At 38.2% G+C, this 20,358-nt stretch overlaps 2 protein-coding genes across 4 annotated transcripts; both read left to right on the top strand.

The window, feature by feature from the left end:
* Positions 1-1,336: 1,336 nt before the first annotated feature.
* On the top strand, positions 1,337-8,067 carry LOC307137286 (lysosomal membrane ascorbate-dependent ferrireductase CYB561A3). The gene is made up of 5 exons (XM_079834862.1): positions 1,337-1,402; positions 1,626-1,803; positions 5,836-6,038; positions 6,195-6,349; positions 6,550-8,067. The coding sequence occupies exons 1-5, from the start codon at positions 1,370-1,372 to the stop codon at positions 6,797-6,799; spliced, it is 819 nt and encodes a 272-aa protein (XP_079690988.1). The 5' UTR covers positions 1,337-1,369; the 3' UTR covers positions 6,800-8,067.
* A 770-nt stretch (positions 8,068-8,837) lies between these two features.
* Positions 8,838-20,358, top strand: LOC307137285 (uncharacterized protein). Of its 3 annotated transcripts, none has more exons than XM_079834859.1 (9): positions 8,859-9,033; positions 10,516-10,714; positions 10,813-11,003; positions 11,512-11,682; positions 12,804-12,908; positions 14,078-14,236; positions 18,089-18,223; positions 18,365-18,457; positions 18,539-20,358. In XM_079834859.1, exons 1-9 carry the CDS (start codon positions 9,019-9,021, stop codon positions 18,974-18,976), a joined length of 1,506 nt encoding a protein of 501 aa, XP_079690985.1. In that variant the 5' UTR covers positions 8,859-9,018; the 3' UTR covers positions 18,977-20,358. The 3 variants fall into 3 exon arrangements, with proteins under 3 accessions (XP_079690986.1, XP_079690985.1, XP_079690987.1); XM_079834861.1 differs by lacking the exon at positions 12,804-12,908 and adding an exon at positions 9,621-9,721 and having other exon boundaries at positions 8,861-9,033; XM_079834860.1 differs by lacking the exon at positions 12,804-12,908 and having other exon boundaries at positions 8,838-9,033.

A 20,358-nucleotide genomic window follows, 5' to 3' on the forward strand; every position in this document is an offset into this window, starting at 1 on the left:
CGTATTCTAGTTTCTGAAAACGGTGAGCTTCCTTGGGAAGAGAACCAGTATATTTCCCTGTTCATTGAGGATGAGGACGATAAGGAAGTCTGTATTAAACATGTCTGTCTCTGCGTGCCTTTACCTTCTGCAACCTCCATTTTAATATATGATATATGATCAGTTAGACACACTATGTCTGTTTATCAACGCCTCCAGTATATGACATAACCATCCTCTTGTGTTGTATTCCACCATTTAGTTTTATATCTCTTTGGTAAATGGATCCGTAATGGTTCCTTTCCAGAATAAGTAAATAAATACATCTGAACAATGTAGATCTTTGTACAGCTTGTGTTTTAAAAAAAGCAGCTAGAACATTTCATGCATGAAAGCACACCATGTGACTTTTGGAAGACTCAGTTTTATGGTCTGAGAAGAGAGCAATTTCTCTAATTTGATAAGTGAGTAAATGGCCAGTGGTATTTGCATGAAGCAAGCACACTGTCATTCCCTTACATGGGTTGATTTCCTGCTAATGTGAGTACAGTAAGTGACTGGCAGATGAAGGCCACCTAGTGTAAGACATTGCACTTTTATTATAACCTATCATAATCTCTATCTCGCTGGTCAGTTCCTGGATAATGCCAGTCATTTAGCTCATGTTCCCTGTCCAGTGTGGAGAAAACGTGCCATTTAGATAAAGGTTGAGCGAGATAATAAAATCTTACTGGCATTTTAAAAGACATGGCAAGTCGTATTTGCATTCTATCTGCTCTCACGATAGCTTATGTGAAAGAACATCAAGCATGACAAAAATTCTGAAGATGTCACAGAGTGACACTAACACCTTTGTGCTCTCATGAAATGACACAGCAAAAAAGACATTTTCAATGTTTCTGTGTTTAGAACTTCAGTGGTAGTGGCATTTGCCCTTTACTAGTTAGGGTTTTTTGGTGACCTGCTTGAATGGCAGGTTTAGTACCTGAAGCAATGGTCTAAAGAACAGCAGAAGAGTGATTTATTCATTAAACAAGCCATTTGTTAAAGAACATTTTAAAACAAAAGAAATTTCCCCTTTGTAAAAGTAATTGTGGCTGCAAGAAAGCCCGGGTTAGGTCTGAGCTCCAGAAATCAGAAAGTCTGTATGAAATTTTTTCCGCCTCCTCAAATAATATAAACGTTTGGCATCCATTGAAGCTCCACAATAGTTATGTAGACACTTGAGACAAGCAGAACTGTTCAAAGTTTTTTTTTTTTGTTTTTTTTTGTTTTTTAAAGCTTTCAAGGATAATGAGTTATAACAGCATGACCATGACTTGCATAAAATCGCTCAAAATTCTGGGGTTGGACACATAAAAGAAAGTCACAGAGAGAAAAAGGAGAAAATATGTCAATTGAATGTCTGGAACAAAAAAGCAAGGTAAGAGTATATTTCATTTAGCTGTGACTTGAACATTTCAAGACATTCTATGCTGGATCTTTTGTAATTAAAGAATTGAAGTATACGCTTTTAGAAACTTTTATGTCACCAAACAGCTTTATCAGACATTTATGTTATTAGCTTAAATAAAGAACTAGTAAAAGATTTGTTTTGCTCTGAAATCATTTTATCCAATCTGTTTCTCTTTCTGCTTTACACACAGATGCGTTTTCCTGTGTCTCTCTATGTGCTAAGCGTGTTGCTCGGGTTTTTGTGTGTGATGCTCGTGTGTCTGTGGAGTGGGACCTGGAGAGGAGGTTTTGCTTGGGATGGTTCTTTTCTGCAGTTTAACTGGCACCCGGTCCTCATGGTGACGAGTCTCGTGGTGCTATATGGAAATGGTAAGAAGAAACCGCTCCCTTTCCGTCTCGCATGTAAACACTTTCTTAACTGGCAGACCTCTTCTCTTTCCTTTTCAGGTTAATGGTCTTGCCGAAATAATTTCTGTTTAATAACGCAGTTGTTTCTCCTAGATGGCAGATCAACATTTGGCTTAAAAAGATAGTTCACACAAAAAGAATAATTCTGTCCATTAAATTTACAACTAGCATGTCATTCCAAACCTGAATGACTTTCTTTCTTGTGGAACACGAAATGGATCTGTCACACACGTTTGACAAAATCAGTGCTTATCAAGTGCCAAGTGTGTCAGTAATATTTTCCACCACATTTAGTGACAAACTGTTAGGTAAATGTGTAGTGATATAACAAGGATTTAATTAAACAAAAACAGCTGTGCTCGTCTCTAATGGACAGTCTTTCAAGCTGCAAATGGTGTAGTTAATTTGCAATATGAATAGTGAGTGATTAAAATCAGTTTATTTGTGAAGCATAGTTGTGGAGATGAGGGAGGATATTCAATAACCATTATATTCTTAGTGTTAGCAGTGAAATTGTTTTGAAACTCACATGGGAGAAAGCTCAACAATTATAAAAGAAAAAAACTAATGAGGTTTTAGATGGTAACGTTATTACCCAATAAGCAATACCCGTCATTTCACCGTCTCGGTTAACTAGACTCGATATAGTCCAGCTATGAATAACCCACTTCTAGACAAAATAACATAGAATTTTGATACATGTCGTTTTTTCCTAAATAATTTGCGAGTCCATCATGTAAGCAATATCAACAGTGATTACAAGGTGTTTTGTTTCATTATTTTATTTTATGAATTATATATTTTTTTCTAATGTTATTTAAAGTACATTATGATAAATACTTTGCTTAAAAAAACATTTTAGACGTAAATAAATTATAAATGTTAGATTGTGTTCATTACCTGTCCAACGATGTGTAGCGAGTTAGCTCAAAGGGGAAATATTAATCATTATTCATAGCTCATTATGATTAATTATGAATATTGAATCATTTAATGAGATTAACTTGATGTAGCTACATTAACATTACAATCAGTCAATCAGTTCATCCTGTGAACACTCAGTATTGATTATTAATTAATTTTAAGAGAAGGGTATTTTTCATGGTCACAGAAAATAATTCTTCCTTACCATTTACAGCGCTTAGAACGTGTAACAAAATCGATTATTTAAGTGACAATTTATTTGCAGGCATGGAGTCAGAACCAGATATGTATTGTGCACAATTTTTTATTAAAGTGGTTGAAGAACCGGATCAGAACAGAGGAAGGAACTATGAAAACACCTGGGAGAACCGTCAGTGACTACAAGCTCCTTTGTCTGAACAAAGGGGTTTACAGCTTTAGCTAAATACACTGCAATTTTGTATATAGTACGTTACATGCATTTGCCTGAGCAGCTGAAGAGTGTCCAATGTACAGTCATAGGAGAAAGTCTTGATAGTTCGGTCCAATGGTGTAGAAGTTGCAATCGATTTCTTCTGCATTGACTGAAGAAGATATGATGAACTTGCACGGTTATTTCGACTCCGCCGTGGTCGAGGAAGTTGCACTTGATGTGTGTGTAGGCCTGCCAGACTAGTGAGGGACAGCAGAAGTGATGTGTTGGTCATCGGTCGAGAGAGAGAGAGAGAGAGAGAGAGAGAGCAGTTGAAGAGCGTCTCTCTTTAAAGGTCTGGGACAGGTCACACCCCTCAGGGTTGACTTGACCAATGAGGAAGGGCCAAATCTTCCAAACGGGAAGATTCCTCTGTTGGAGATTTTATGGCTCTTTGTTTCAAGCGTGTCCCTTTGTATGTGCAGCTGGATTGGTTGCAGATGAAGAAACTATTGAAGATTCTTGTAATACTAATATGTTGCGTAGCTATCAACACATAATATACACAATCATTTCAATCTTCAAAGTAAAAAAATATGAATTATTTATTTAATGAACAAGGTAGTAAAAAATTGTCCATGTGACTCCAGTGGTTCAACCTTAATTTTATTATGCAAAGTGTGCGCAAAAAACAAACAAAAATAACGACTTTATTCAACAATTTCTTCTAGTCTGTGTCAGTTTCCTATGCAGTTGACATACATAGTAAATACAGAACAGCGCTTCTGAGTTATGTCAGAATGCCGGCTTACCATTGGCCGATGCTGTTCACGTGAGCACCACAACACATGCGTGTGATGCTGACGCAGGAGCTGACCAATGTAAACTGCGTAGGAGACATTCTTTTAAACACAACATTTCTTGCTGTGTACTGTTACTTTAATATGCCATGAGACTTATTACCACTTTCAAATTTCATAGAATTATTTACACTATACCGTTCAAAAGTTTAAAAGTTAATCAATAAAATAGTAAAAACAGTGATATTCTTAATAACAGTTCACGAGTTTGTGTGCCCATATAATCTTTGTGAAAGTGGTAAACAGATTTGGCTTGCTGTCTGCTATAGAGGGGCTCGGAGAGGATATTCTACCCGAGCTCCGATTGCCCCCCTATAACAGGCAAAATTGTACAAAAGGAGGAGCAGGGGAGGAGGAGGGATGCTGCAGGAACTAAATGGGAAGAGGTAAGCTGCTGGTTTTATACCTTGGTATTAATTGGAAGATTAGATGGGCGTACTCCTCCCGACATTACATTTAATAACTTCACTAATACATTTTAAAATGTAAATAATTCCTATGATAGCAAGGCTGAATTTTCAGCATCAATCAGTCTTCAGTTTCACATTGTTTTTTTTAAGATTATTTGATGAATATAAACTTCAAAAGAACAGCAAATAGATTTTTTTGTAACATACGTTTTTACAGTCGCATTTGATCAATTAAATGTTTCCTTTATAAATGAAAGAATTAAAGGTGCTGTTTGTAATTTTTTCACTCTACTAAAGCATACAAATACCATAATATGTTTGCAGATACTGTATTTAGGAAATATGCTAAGTTCACATACTTGTTTCTCTGAAAAACAATGTTACAGCCAGTTATTCTACTTTGAAATGTGATCTTGAAATGTCTGTTTTTGTTTTGGTCTGTACAATACCACACGCTGCCAGTTTACCCAATAGTATTTCGACATCACAGGTTGCCAGTTGGCGGAAAACACAGCGTACTGCTGCCATGCATGCCAACAAACAAACTGCTGTGTTTGAAATCGCCCTCTATACACTCATTCACTATTCCCTACATAACTCCACTAATATAGTCCACTTGAAGGAGTGAATGAAAGCGAGTGAGTGCATTCAGACACTGAGTGTGCCGGAAGGGCTGCCGCTTTTGCATAGTTTCTGCTTGCAGTTTAATAATCATTTAAAACTTAGCAAACTGGCAGATTTATCTTGAACTCTGTCATGGAAACTAGCATGTATAAACCTTAATTAAACAATTTAATAATCAATTAAAAAGGAATTGATATACCTGCATATATTACGCTGTAACCACGTTGGACGAGCGGTTTGGAAAATGGATGGATTGATGATTCATTTAGCGCATGACTCTCACAGTGCATTATGGGAGCGTTTAGCGTACTTTGTTTGTACACCCATTATTGCGGTGCATTGCGGGATTGAATGAGTGCGCTCGTTCACTATGGTTTAATTCGTACACCGCTACAAATGGATGTCCCCTCAAATAGTGCCCTGGTATAGGGGATGATTTCGGACACAGCCTGGGTCAGAGATCTTGCGTATCCTCAATCTGGCCAGCGTGAGCGTCAGGTCTGAGGAGTAGGGGGAGTGGGAAACAACTCTCTCCAATATTTTGAATTTGGACTGCTGATTTCAACCACTAGTTATCAATATTACATACTGCACCTTTAATTCCTTTAAGAAACATACGTATTACTGATTTGAGTGGTAGTGTACGTGGTATATTCCAAAGAAATTACTTCCAGGGATATCACCATGGTACCATGTAAAAAACAGGGTGCCACTATGTTTATACCATGTTCATAAAACACTTACTGTGAATACACATTTTACAGTTTTCTCTTTCTCTTCTCAGCCATACTCCTCTACCGTGTTCCTCTCACCTGGAGCAGGTGGTGGAGTAAGTTGGCCCACGCAGGGCTGTTGTTCGTGGCAGGGGTGTTGTCTGTGCTAGGCTTGTGTGCTGCCTTTGATTTTCACAGTGCCAACAACATCCCTCATCTGTATTCATTACACAGCTGGACTGGGATCTCCACAGTGGCCCTATTCACTTTGCAGGTATACCACATGGGCTAGCCTGATGATGACTGACATGTCACAGTATTTTCACTGCTTCATGCTTGGTAAAGCTCCATGAGTATGTTCTACTCCATCAAATTTCAATGGAATGATGCTTGACATCGTCTCCTGTGCCTTTCTCCTCTGATTGAATAGTGGTTTCTGGGTCTTTGTGCTTTCTTGTTGCCCTGGACCCCTTTGGCTTTTAGAGCCCGCCTGAAACCTCTCCACATCTGGATGGGCATGGCCATCTTCACCCTAAGTCTCATCACCAGCCTGTCTGGGATCAATGAGAAACTACTGCTGACGCTGTGAGTGACAATGCTACAATCACAATCACTTATCTTATTTGGATAAATAGTTACTCTCCTCTTTGAATTAGCTGTGTAAGAAGCTCTTATTACGGTGAAACCACCCTCTAATGATTTTCATTTTCAATCATTGAGTGTTTTGTTGACGGATGAGCTGTTTGTAGCTGTTTCAATGTTGCCCATCAATTATGTCTCAGCAGAAACGGAAGAAATGGAAGCAATACAGAACCGTATACGGCGCTGCCCGCTGAAGCTCTGTTTGCAAACTCATTAGGTATTTTAGTTGTTATTTTTGGATTGGCAGTGCTGAGTATTCTGTCCAATCAGAAGTGGAAGAATCCAGAGTTTGAGAATGAAACTGACAGGGTGAGTATGATGACATACGCTTTAAAGCTACACTATGTAACTTTTCCGTCCACTAGAGGTCGCCTGTTCAAAACAAAGGCGTAGTTTGATGACGCACGTTTAAGCGCAGAATCTCGGGACATGTGGTCTTCACCTCACAGCCGGTGGGAAACAGTCAGGATAGGACTCGGGCAGAAATCATGTTCATGGATGCGATTATTAACATTACTGTAGTCTGAAGCAGAGCAGGAGCGAGTGTTGTGGAGCTGAGCAAGGCCACAGGAGCGATTGAAGAGCGGGACTGTTATTATGGCATAGTCGCTGGCGGGACTTTTATTATGACATGGAGCCACTTCCTCTTTTCCAGTTATGAGTGAGGTAACGCAACTCTGTTTATCGTATTAGATATATCTGAGTGTGTTGAAAAGGAAGTTATGACGTTCGCTCAGCGGCTGCTGTGACACTTGTTCACACTGCAGTGAGAGTAAAGTGTTTCACTGAATAAAAACGGAGACCGAGGGTGACGCAGATATGACGCAATCGACAGGCGACTCCCTCACACGCATAGCTCACACGTCCCGGTTCCTTGGTTAAAATAGCAAATTTCTCATGATTTACAAATAGTTGAAAACATTTGGGATATTCTAAGTACTCAACTGAACAAAATATATAACACTGGCCTAGTGGTTTCTGGATATTTTACTGCAAAAATCCTACATAGTTCACCTTTAACATGCCAAAATTGTATTATAGGAATAAACACTATCATTTAAAACTTTGAAGTATAAGATTATTTTTTTCTTTTTGAAAGAAAGTAATATTTTATTCAGCAAGGATGCATTTAATTGATCGAAAGTAAAGACTTCGCATTTCAAATAAATACTGTTCTTTTTTTTTTTTGTCATGGTTTTCACAAAATATGAACTGTTTTCACCATTGATATTAATAATAAATATTTCTTGAGTAGCAAATCAGCATATTAGAATGTTTCTGAAGAATCATGTGACACTGAAGCATGAAATGATGCTGAAAATGCAGCTTTGCCATCACGGGAATAAATGACATATTCAAATAGAAAACAGCTATTTTAAATTGTTTACTTTATTTCTGAACAAATATAAATGCAGCCTTGGTGAGCATGTTTTTAAAATTGTATTAACAAACATTTGCATGGTAGTGTATATTTGTTGTCTGCATTTTATATAACATTAAAAATGTAAGTGCTGAACAGAGAGGCAATGACTTAATTTCTTTTTTCTTTTTAATTTCAATTGTAGCCTTTGCTGACAGATGCCAGATGAAGATTGGAATAAACAATAGAAAGGAAGAAACATGCTTTGTATCACAATTATAAAATAAAAAGATGTTTTGATTACTCTGTGTCAGCTGTTTGGTTTTATGCCTTGCATCTACACATCCAAAACAACTGAATGCCAAATGATTGACAAGTAATCTCATCAATGTTAGAGACAGACCTCTTGTGGTTGGCAGGAAAATTGCAAGAATAAGCTTTAATTTACTATATTACGTCTTTCAAATCACTTTTTATTCTATTTATTGTTTTTTGTTTTGTTTTGATTGTAAAGTTGAATAGGATATAACTGTAGTATGTACGTTAGTTCTAAAGAAAACTGGAGATGCCGGGGATTGAACCCGGGGCCTCATACATGCAAAGCATGCGCTCTACCACTGAGCTACATCCCCTTGTGGAATCATACGGTGTATGTTGCTATAAGACCTTTTACAAACACAATTTATGAAATAATTTATATATTTTTAATACGTATAAAATGAAATATTAGCACTTTAGTAAAACATTTTCTCTAATAGCGGAATTGTAACAAAAACAAGACAGCTAACGTTATATTCTAATAATTCGTTAAAATAAAATGTATGAATTATGAATTTTATAAGCAGTATAAGTGCAATAATTCAGATAAGATAATGAACGTGTCTGGCTACCTTAAATATCTGTAAATATTTAATAGAATGGATATTTTTTTTATCTTATACCAGTGTACGTGCAGCCTTCGTTGTGGTGGCACCGACATCCTTTACTCATCGATTACGGTGCTGATTGGTTTAAAATCCAACCCAAGCTGATGGTGGCCAATGCAATTGATTTACGATGAGCTCTTATAATGACATCTCGCCGTTTCGTTCATCGGTGTTGTGTGCTGGGAACTCGCAGGTGAATATGTGTACACGCAGATGACGAACCACACACAAGCGCTTTGAAATGGGATGTTTCATAGGCTAAAGACTACGACAAACGCCGGGCGGACAGCTGAATCTGAAGCGGGGTTTTATATAATATCAAAGGCATGTCCGCTTTTGTGGTGAGTGAAAGTTTAAACATAAAATGCTGTGAGTTTTGTGTTAGCTTGCTAAAGTTGTTAGCTTGATTAAGTGTGCAAAAGCTGCGTGCAGCTTTTAACTTTCTGGACAAATGTTATTCAGTACAGTAGTCAAGATTTGCATTATCATCCTGGTATGGTTTTATAATTATAAAATAATTATTTTATTCAACTAACGTAGTTGCAGGCCTTATGAAATCTATATATAAATGAATACAACTGTTAGTGATGAATTAGGCCCATCTAAACATATGCATTTCATCTACATCATGTACATGAATAATAGCATTTTGCAGACAAGAGCTTTTTGGATTACCTGAAAATCGTGGTTGTAATAATTTCTCATATTGTTGTCAAACTTGCTGCTTATGGCATGGGCCAAGTTTCATTGGTTTTCTGCGGCAATGCTTATGATTACCACAAGGGGCTCTTAAAGAAATGCACATTAAAACATTTCGCTTGCAATTTGCATAATAAATAAATACATTTAGCATGCTGTTTACAGAGGTTTTCATATGTGAAATACAGGAGGTAACAGGTTTCAGTAACCTCTAATGTTGTGTTTTCAGATTTGGTGCCCCTGCTGTAAATCTGCAGCTGTTCACATCAGACCAAAATGCTTTCTAGGATATAAAATAGAGGAGGTTAAACATCACCAGAGTGAATTTGGGTAACATTATAAGCCATTGTATTTGAAATAGAAAAGGTATTGGATTTCGGGAACCTGCTATGCTGCCTTGTCAGATTTGGTGACCTCTGCAGCTGTTCACATCAGAACAATAAAATAGACATCACCAAAGTGAATATGAATAACATTAAAGCCATTGTGTTTGAAATATTAAAGGGTATTGATTAACGGTAACCTTTGATACTGCCTTGTTGGATTTGTTGACCCTGCTACATCTACAGCTGTTCACATCAGAGCAATATAATTTCTAGGATATAAAATAAGTTATAAATAATAGATGTCACCAAAGTGACCAAGTGCATTCTATATATAATGATAATGATGATGATGATGGTAATAATATCATATAAATTAAGAATTAAAACTCGGTAGTGGCCGGATGGACTGGAGCATTTTATTCATGTCATTTTATTAATCTAAACTGATGCATCATTTTATTAATTTGATGCATAAATAACAATCAGAATGATAAAACAAACATGAAAAAAAATTACAATCATTATGATTATGATAGAGCACTTCTTCACTTGATCTCACTTCTCTGTAGCACTTCAGCAGATTCACAAGCTCCAGATGTGTTCTCATGAACATTTAATGAACATATTTCTCCCATTTAGAACAAAATAAAAATGACTGCTTTATGTATTAAAAAAACAACGTTTTTGAGACAGCCATAAACAGCTGTCAGCACAGTAATAGGGCTACTTATTCATTATAATGTCTCTTTTAGAGTTGCATTGACAAGGCTGTCTTCCTGTCTGCATTTGTTTTTCTAGGCCCATCCTTCGGTTCGTGTCAGAGGAACAGAGCACGCGTACACACCTGTGCTGTGTCAGGATGAGAAGTGTTTGGGGCAGGAGAAAGGAGTGCACATGCACTGCCCGCTCTGTTCTGTGGCCGAGGCTTACCAAGATCCCGTCATCCTGCGAGCGCACTTCCGCATCAAACACGTGGACAAAGGCATTGACTTTGCAGGTAAGGCACAGAGAATCTACAGACTCACTATTTAGCTTGTATGAATGGTGCTCTTTGATGAAATCAGTCTCTCTCTTACACATATTTTTTATGGACAGGCTTGAAGGTGCTGCGCTGCTGTATCCATTGTGAGATTGTGGGAACTATTAAAGGAGAAAAGAGGTTTAAAGGTGCGCATTGGCACTGTTACCGCTGTAGAAATGGTTTCAACAGGAGGGACGAGGCCATCAAACACTATAAAACACATTTCCGAAATCCCCACACCACATTCCAGATCCAAGTCACTCAGGTAAAGATGGATAACATCGGGCTAAAGGCCCGTTCACACCAAGAATGATAACTATAAAGATAACTATATTAGCAACCACACCAACGTACGATGATGTTCTGTTTGTTATAAGCGTGTACTGTACTTATGTCGTCTGCCACTTTAAATGCTCAAGCTCTTTTTATTGTTGTTCTAAAAGTGATTCTTCTGTGTCGTTGACGTTATAGTTGTGGTCTGTGCTTCTGTCCTGTGTGTTCTGTGCTAGATTAACTGAGACTTGTTACTGCACTTGCATACTGTTGCCCTTGACTGTTCTAGTTGCTTCTATTGCTGTCATTTGTAAGTCGCTTTGGATAAAAGCGTCTGCTGAATGACTAAATGTAAATGTAATGTAAATGCCTGGATTTCCATATTTTTCCATAGAATTTGAATGATTTGTAAAATGTTATATTTATCGTCCTTAGTGTGAAGTTTTTCCGCGATATTGCATTTTTTGAACTCAATAATGTTTTCATGCGTCCTCTCCCAGAATGTGAACTGCCGACAGTATTATGGTGAGAGCTCAGAGGCTCATGCTAAAGCATATGAAGGGCTGGCAGTGAGTCTTGGACCAGGTGGAGATGGCACGAGCATTGGATCCATATTAACTCAGCCCATCCTGACCGCTGGCACTGAAACCCTATTGACTGTGGAACCAAAGGTAGACAAACAGAAAGGTTTTGTTGTCGGCATATTCATTAAGAATACATGGATCGCCTACAGTGGTTCAGGCTGCAGGGTTGCCGAATGACTAAAGAAACGTGATCAGGAAGATGATAGAAAACTGCACATTTCTCGTCTTTACCATCCACTGCTACTTATACCAACGACGGAAATAAGCATAGTTACAATAGCAAAATATGTGGGAGAGCGTTGCTATAATGTGACTAGTACCGGTATATTGTATTGCAATAGGTAGAACTTCAAAGTCAAGACCAAATCAAAACTAGGTTGCACAGTATTTGTAATAGAAAGGATTTTATGACAATTTCTGGTTATGGTTACACTTAAAATAGTTTCAAAATAGATGTATGAGATGATAACTTATACCATTAACCGTACCCAGCATGAATGGAATGTTGCCTGAGGGATAGAAAGAGAGGGAGAGAGACTTTAGAAAAGAGAAGACAGAAAGAGTCAGAGCAAAGAAGCCCCAGCGAAAGGAAGAGCCAGAGAATAGAGCGCCAGAGCACCCGTTACAATCTTCTTTTATCCTTTTCTTGACCATGTGAATAAACCCAAACATGAGACATTCAAAGTGACCAATCAAATAATTACAACTTCCCCCACTGTAAAGGTGTGACACATTTTGGCCTACAGGCCCTCAGCATCTCTTTTTCTTTAGGAATTCCAAATGGCCCTTCTGGTAAGAAAGAGGGGGGTTGAAAACAGGAAAGCAAATGTCTTTTTTTTTTATTTCAAATATCTTTGATTATTTTCAATCTTACATTATTATGCCCTTGGTTTTATTTTTTTGGAGTCTACTAGAACAGATTTTCATGCTTGAACATTCAAAAACACTTTTTTTTGTAACTTTTTTAAAAACATATTTTTCATCTCTATGTAGCTGGAAATGTATACATGCACAGGAAAAAATATTTTATTTGTTTTTGCTGATTAGAAAAATTATCCGATCTGTGACTCAAACTGTAATATGATCCGAGCCATGAGTTTTGTGATCCACACCACTAATATCCACAAGTTTCAACACACTACAAACGCAATTAAACTAGTCCTCGCCCCCTTTTTGTGTGTGTGTGTGTGTGTGTGTGTATGACTTAGGGGCATAATTGTGGATATAGGGGTATTGTGATGTGTTCCTGTAAGAAAACTCAAGAGAAAACTTCAGGGAGTTCAGAAACAGCGCTTACTGATAACCAGTGTTGGGTAAGTTACTAAAAAGTAATTAATTACTAGTTACTACTTACATCTTCAATAGTGTAATTAGATTACTCTACAAATGACTCTTTCCAAAAAGTATTTAATTACTTTCTAAATCCTATATCAACCTTGACTAGTTGAGTAATTCAAGGATAGACATGAAACAGCTCTTTAAATTCATTCAAATACATAATATAAAACTACATCAATTATTCTTATTAACTGACCAAAGTATTACAAATGTGAAAAGGATACATAAAACACGCATTTCAAAGTTAAATTATGTTAATTGCACTATTGTATTATATATAATTGTTCTACAGTTGATACACAGTATTTAGTTCAATTACATCAAAAGTAACTGTAATTAAATTACAGAAGAAATAAGAGTAATCCCTTTCTTTACTTTTCAAGGGAAAAGTAATTAAATTACAGTAACTAATTACTTAGTAACTAGTTACACCCAACACTGCTGATAATGGAATAATAATACCCCATTTGGAGTGACTTTGTAACATTGCAGTCCTTTTTCATGCTCACAGCAACATTACACTAGCCTGACAAGCCAGACCCACATCTGGATGTTGGGTCTGGGAACTCACCATTGGCATTGCTCAATCCGAGGGGTGGGATAAACGGTTGTCTTTCAAATTCCCACTGCACGCAATAGGATAGCGCTACAACCAACCAGAGAAACAAAGAAGGTGAAGCGGAGCTAGTTGATAGATTAAACTTTTGTCGTATCCGGTTGGCAAAACTCCGAAGACATCTTTCTTTCTTAAGAATGACTTCAGTGCCGTTCTTTGTTCTTTTCTCATAGAAAAGCTTAAATCCAAGCCTTCCAGAGTCGCGGCCAAAGCCGATTCGAAAGACCGCTGTTCGCCAGCTTCTTTGTTTACAAGTAGCATGCGGAACCGTTAAGCCCGCTCACCGACTCTATACACGATGTGATTGGCCTGACCAGAGTTTGGTTTTTCCAGCTCGCAAGCCAACGGAGAGTTGCTAGACTACCCTGGCTGCAAATTACATTTATTTCTAGGCTAACATTACACAGTAAGGAAAGTTGAAAATGTTAAAGAGCATAATATGACCATTTTTAACAAGGATGATCTACCACTAAACCTCTTGGTTTTTAATTTGAAGTATTGTTGTTGATCTCTGCTTTGTGTTTGAAGGAGGATGGTGAGAGAAATGGGATGCCACTGGGTGCTGAGGAGGAGGTGGGGTCTTCCCAGAATTCATGTGATGGGACACAGACTCTTGTTCTTATGGACCCTGATGGACAGGGAAACAGTGTGATCTATGACACGGCTACTGGTATCATTACTGAACAGGTCATTATTAACAGGAATCACTGAACATATTACCGTTTTATTGTATTTAATGATGTTTTACTATTTATTCATTTTCATTCAGTGTTCATGACGTACACTTCTGTTTAAATGTAAGATTTTTAAAAGAAATGATTAGTTGTTTAAAAAGTAAAGAATTATAATATGTTATCACTGTTTCCACAAAAAGATTAAGCTGTTTTCAACATTAATAATAAGAAATGTCTCTTGAATGCCAAATCAGCATCTTACAAAGAATTCTGAAGGATCATGTGACACCGATCATAATGGCTTTGACAAAACAGTTCAAAAGATATTTTGAGGACATTTTTTTTTTTTTATTAAATAACATTTGAAAAACCTGTATAAACTGAACACCAAATAACAATATTAACTGTGCAAATTATTAACAAAATACCTAAGTAAATTAAACTATATAGCCAAACCTATAACACTTCTGTTTTCTTTGTAATAAAATACTGTTGAAAAACAAACAGAACTAAAGTCCATAGTGGAGATGATTCGAGCATTTTGAAAATTCTTCTTCAAACAATCTTACATTTACAAAGAAAAATGGTTAATGTTTTTTCGCACTGAGGTAACTGAGGTTTACTGTCTGTGCTCTAAACCACAAATCAAGTAAGTAAACATTAAACAAATAAACATCTTCTTTCTCTTAAGAAAACCAAACTCGTTGTGGATTTGATTTAAGGGAGTTGAAAATTCTGAAAATCTATCACAGCCTCTTTAAGTATTTCTGATAAATGGTCGCTTGTATGGCTCTTATACACAGTGCGTGTTTGGAGGACGGGGTTTGCTATTTGCCAATCGGCTGTAATATAGTGTGCGGTTATGGTCATATAGCTGTCTGTGGCATGGGACGTCCATCCATCGGTGGTGATTGTGATGGATTCAGCAGTACTCAACCCTTCCTCCACCTTAGCCTTTGCTTTCTCCAAGTTTTGGTAGCACATTTTGAGAGAAATGCGCCCAGCTCGGTAATGCATAACGGGGCTCGAGCGCACTAAGTAAATACTTGAATCCCTCGTTTTCAACAACCGAAAAAGGGCGCATATCCAGTGACATAAAAATTCCAATTGCATCTGTAATTTTTTGTGCTCGATCTGAATTGGCTGGAAACTTTGCTTGGAATAAACTAGGCAGTGTAGGCTGCTGCTGTTGGGTTGTTTTCTGTGCACGAGCTAAACTGAAGTCGGGATGGTGCCTTAAAGGGGTGGTAAAACACATTGTTTTGAAGGCTTGATTGTGTTTGTGGGGTGCACTGTAACGTGTTAATGCTTCGTTTTTTAAAAAAAAATCATTATTTTTCATATATTTGACATTTATTCTACACTGCTCTGTCCCTCCTTGTAAAACGGTCTGATGCTTTCCGGGTTGTATGAAGCCAGTCCCTCAAAAATACGCAATGGGCTGAGATTGGTTAGCTGGCCCAGTGTGTTGTGATTCGCTAACCGCAGTGTATGTTTGTCGGAAACGTCACGCCCCTTACCTTACCGGTAGACTTTGCTTTGGTCAGTATTAGAAACGATGGCGTCAATAAAACCACACCAATCTGAGCCCGAATCAGACCCAGAACATTTTAGTGAAGATGATCGAGCAGAACCTGTTCAGTCCTAATGAGTAAAGACTGCGGATCTATAATGATCGCTACTGAATGGCACTGTTACTTTTGTATTTTTAGAACGATTATAGCCAAATATCTGTCGCAAGAACTATTAACCCAAAACACTAAGCACTGGCTTTACTATAGTAGCCAAATCACACACAGAACGATGTTTAGCATGCCTGTAGATACATAATACATAAAAGCTCTAATCAAAGAATCATTTACACTAATGCCAGGTTCGCTGTTGAGATTTTAACGTTAGTGTTTGTAACGATAGGTGTTCGTCGGATAACGTTAAGTATGAATAAGCATTTAACAGACTGGTTTGCAGAACAGCGTTGTCATCTGTTTACTTCCTTGCTACAACCTATTACAGGAAAACACATCGATGAAAAATAAATCAGACTTACAGGTTGTGGCCCGTAAACAGCTTCTGTTTGTAAATCCAGCTTTCAGGTCAAGCCGTTGTGCATATCCTGCATTGAACTCGCGAACATTGTGAAAGTTTTCCTCCGTGAAATGTGCTGCGGGAGGGAGCCCTGCGCGCGTCGTGCATTCACACACTGGCTGTCTTATTCAGCTGACGTTGTGCAAATCCGGTGTTGAACTCGCGAACATTGTGAAAGTTTTCCTCCGTGAAAAACTGCTGCGGGAGGGAGCCCCGCGCGCGTCGTGCATTCCCATTCACACACTGGCAGTGTTTGTCTTATGCAGCTGACGTTGTGCAAATCCGGTGTTGAACTCGCGAACATTGTGAAAGTTTCCCTCCGTGAGATGTGCTGCGGGAGCCCCGCAAGTGCCTGTTCCCTTCTGTCTCAAACACACGTGCATATAACATGCTGTATGTTAAACGCTCTGCAACGCACCCCTGTCCCTATGAAGGCTGAACAAAGCAAGTACCCCAGACCTGCAATCCGGATGAATATAACAGCGTTTCCTCTGCATCGCGGCAACAACACTCCAGCCTAACTATACCTCAACAGCGCCGCGATACAAAATGGCCTCACCCCCCCCTATTTAATATTCTCGGAGGAGGGGTTTATGTAAATATTGAGCCTGGTGATGTCACCAACCCTGGAGGAATGTGTGTAGTCGCCTACTGGCCGTTTGCTGTAGTTCTTAGAAACTGATTTCTTTAAAAGCAAATATCTCCCTTTGCTTTAAACTTTGAACGTTGTAACTTTGCAGATGTTGTTTATGCTAAAGCAGCAACATTACACGCTAGCTTAAGTTAGAATAGTGAAATCGTGGTTTACCACCCCTTTAAGATATGCATCTGCATGTTGGTTGTGTTGCCGGCCGGTTGGGGGAACTTCTTGAAACACTTACGGCAAATTGTGTGGGTCTTGTCAACTACACGATTGCCATCCTTGTTCTCCACCGGGTAGCCAAAATGTTGCTATACTGCTGACTTAAAAGTATTAGGAGGGTCCGCGACCTCTGGGTTGGTTGCCATGTTTCCTCACGTTCTTCAACTAGCTTGCATGACGCGTCACATGATTGGAAAGCTTAAGGTATCACACGTAATTGGAGGACGCTTACAGATACAATTAAAGAATTTATCCTCAACTAGTTTTGTGGTGTAGGTCTACGTATTTTATAATGTTAACTTCAAATAGCCTAATACTTATAGTAATTTAAAAATGTGGTTGCATTGGATCTGGACAGGAAGGATAATTCTGGGAGTTGGAAGGGGTGTGTCGCGATTCTGCCTTCTCACATCGCGATACAGGTTCGTGGACCTGCGTATTGCGATTTCGATTTCATATCGCATATCGTTACAGCCCTACATGTAATGGACTTCAATGGGCTCCAAACGGTTCAAGGTCCAAATGACAGTTTCAGTACAGCTTCAAAGGGCATTAAACGATACCAGACAATGAATAAGGGTGTGAAATCTAGTGAAACGATCAGTTTCTGCGAGAAACCGAGCAGTATTTATGCTATTATTTTACCTCTTATCAGACGAACGTGATCATCTCTGAGCTCCGCCATAACTTCCGCTAATTGAGGTCAAAATACGAGCGTGGTCATAGATATATACGTAGATGCCTCATTAGCCCCTGCACGGATCAGTAAAATGAGGCATCTACGATCGATATATCTATGACCACGCTCGTATTTTGACCTCACTTAGCGGAAGTTAGGGCGGAGCTCAGAGATGATCATGTTCGTCTGATAAGAGGTAAAATAATAGTGATCTAAAAGCTTTGTCACTGTAATTTCAGGACGCAGAAGTTTTGGAACAGACCCTGCTACAGAAACGACTCCTGGAGCTCCACCAGCAGATTGACACACTCCGTCAGGAGAAGGAGACTATGGAGAAGACACTACAAACTGAGATTAAACAGCTCAAAGAACAGGTATACATGGATTTTGTTAATATTTAGCCTTGTATTTGTAAATTAAGTCATTTTAAACGTTCATTAAAGTAATATTCCACGTTTTTTGTACATACACTTACTGTAGTTCAGTCTTCTTTTGCACTTCTATTTTATTTTTAGGTTGCAAGTCTGGTTCAATCTAATGTCAGGATGTTTGAGGAACTGCAAGCATATCAATGTCCAGATCACAGCCAACAGAAGGTGGCCAAGCTTGTAAGTGTTCTGAATGTATAGGCGTGGGCTAATTCAAATTAATATTTCTCCTGTGGAAAACTGTTACTTTTTTCTTGTTAGATGGAAAACCTTGAAGCTCAGCACAAGGAGCTCCTGCAGGCCCAGTTGGCCTCACTCAGGAGGGAGATCCTGTCAGGAGCAGATAACATTTCAATCAATGGCCACAAGGGGGCACTGGAGCTCAATGTGGATCTAGAAGAGCAACAAACTGAAGTTATCAGTGGCACTTTAACAGGACTGGAGGATATGGATGTTCAATTACAAACTGAGCAGCATGAGGTACTAAGCTCCACAGAGCTTGAATTAGTGCCAACCGATACAATGCCCTGTTTGGACAGCCCCGGCTTGGACATAGATTTGCCAAAAACTGGCTTGTCTACATGTAAGGTTTTAGAGGATAAACAGGAAGTGTCATTGTCCCTGGTGTCGTCTAAAAAGCGCAGCTCAGCGGATGACTCGGTAGACACAGTTGAAAGCAAAGTACAGAGAGTCAGCTGAGAATGACTTGACATTAAAAACACTCTCGTCGCCATTCCTTTTTCCTAACGCTTTTAAAATGTGCTGTTACCATTAGCTACACATTTCCAGGTCAAAAACTATGCTGAGTGTTCTGTCTGTATTCTGTCATTTGACAAAATATTCATATACATTTCCACGATACAGTATTTTTGACCTTTAAATCTCTCTTTTACATGCTTATTTATTTGTTTAAACTGCTTTGGCAATGCCTTTTTGATGTACTCAAATGTTCTGGTCACTCAAAGAATGTCTGCATTGAATTTCAGTCTGCTTCTGTTGTTCTTTGACCATAAATTGAAGCATGTGAATGCTTCCATAAATGGATCATGAATTCATAAACATTTTGTGATGGGCTATGGGAAAACGTTTTATATTGAGTTGCTAATTCTTGATGGTCTGTCAGCATAAGTCAAGTCCCCTTAATTTATATAAAGCGCTTTTTACAATAAAGATTGTTTCAATGCAGCTTTACAGTGATAACAGGAAATGAATGCAACAAAGATTGTTTTGGCTAAAAGCCATTGTCCAGCTTGAGTACGTTTTTGATTGATTTAATTTCCGTTGTAAAGATCATTAGTTAGTTAACAGTATGATTATCGTACTCTGGCTTTTCATATGTATTTTCAACTCAATACCAATTAAAACAAGTGTCTTTTATCGAGTTAAATTGTTCAACCAGTGCATTACTTAGGGTAGACCGAGTACAGTTGGTACAGGAGTACATTTGAGACACCTCAAAACTTGCGTGCTCAACAAGTCTGATCCATAGACCTGTGATATTTGCTTCGCACATGCGTATTAGCGCCCTCTTCGATCGTGGGAAATTTGAAGTACGTGTGCTTCCCCAGTCCGAAGATATCGGTGAAATTTTTTTTCTAAGGTAAATTTTTCATTTCACCACCTCCCTTCCACATTGAATAGCTTCTCATCCTTACATGACTTTTAAAGTTAACTTACATTTTCGTAAACCTTAATCTTTGCTCTGAAAACTGGCATATTGCATGACTGTGTGTCATGCAAGACCATTGTAAAATCTAGAGAAATGTGCGAGGAGGTCAGGGGGGTACAGTTGAGACGCAGTGTATCAATTGTACCCGCACTAGAATCCTATATATCGCGGCACATGCAGTTTAGTTGCACGATGTTTACTGTTATTATGTTTAATATGTTATTTTAGTGCATTTGATTGTTTGCAATTGTTCAATGTGCTTTACTGTGACTCACCCGAACTGTTAGCCTAGCCTACTGTTAAAATGACAAACTGAAATTAAATATTGTATCTCTATTTACCATTACTGTTCAATGTTTTTACTAATGAACTACTTTTAACTTAACAAATAATCAAATAAAATACTGAATGG

This window comes from Gobio gobio, assembly GCF_949357685.1.
Source record: "Gobio gobio genome assembly, chromosome: 14".
NCBI lineage: Eukaryota > Metazoa > Chordata > Actinopteri > Cypriniformes > Gobionidae > Gobio > Gobio gobio.

What these genes read in the sequence shown, in the direction of transcription:
- LOC307137286 (XM_079834862.1), top strand. Translation starts at nt 1,370, where the DNA reads ATGTCAATTGAATGTCTGGAACAAAAAAGCAAG. An exon ending in GTCTGGAACAAAAAAGCAAG is followed by an intron (nt 1,403 to 1,625) that starts GTAAGAGTATAT and finishes CTTTACACACAG; the next exon opens with ATGCGTTTTCCTGTGTCTCT. An exon ending in GAGAAACTACTGCTGACGCT is followed by an intron (nt 6,350 to 6,549) that starts GTGAGTGACAAT and finishes ATGTCTCAGCAG; the next exon opens with AAACGGAAGAAATGGAAGCA.
- LOC307137285 (XM_079834859.1), top strand. An exon ending in TTACTGATAACCAGTGTTGG is followed by an intron (nt 12,909 to 14,077) that starts GTAAGTTACTAA and finishes TTGTGTTTGAAG; the next exon opens with GAGGATGGTGAGAGAAATGG. An exon ending in AACAGAAGGTGGCCAAGCTT is followed by an intron (nt 18,458 to 18,538) that starts GTAAGTGTTCTG and finishes TTTTCTTGTTAG; the next exon opens with ATGGAAAACCTTGAAGCTCA.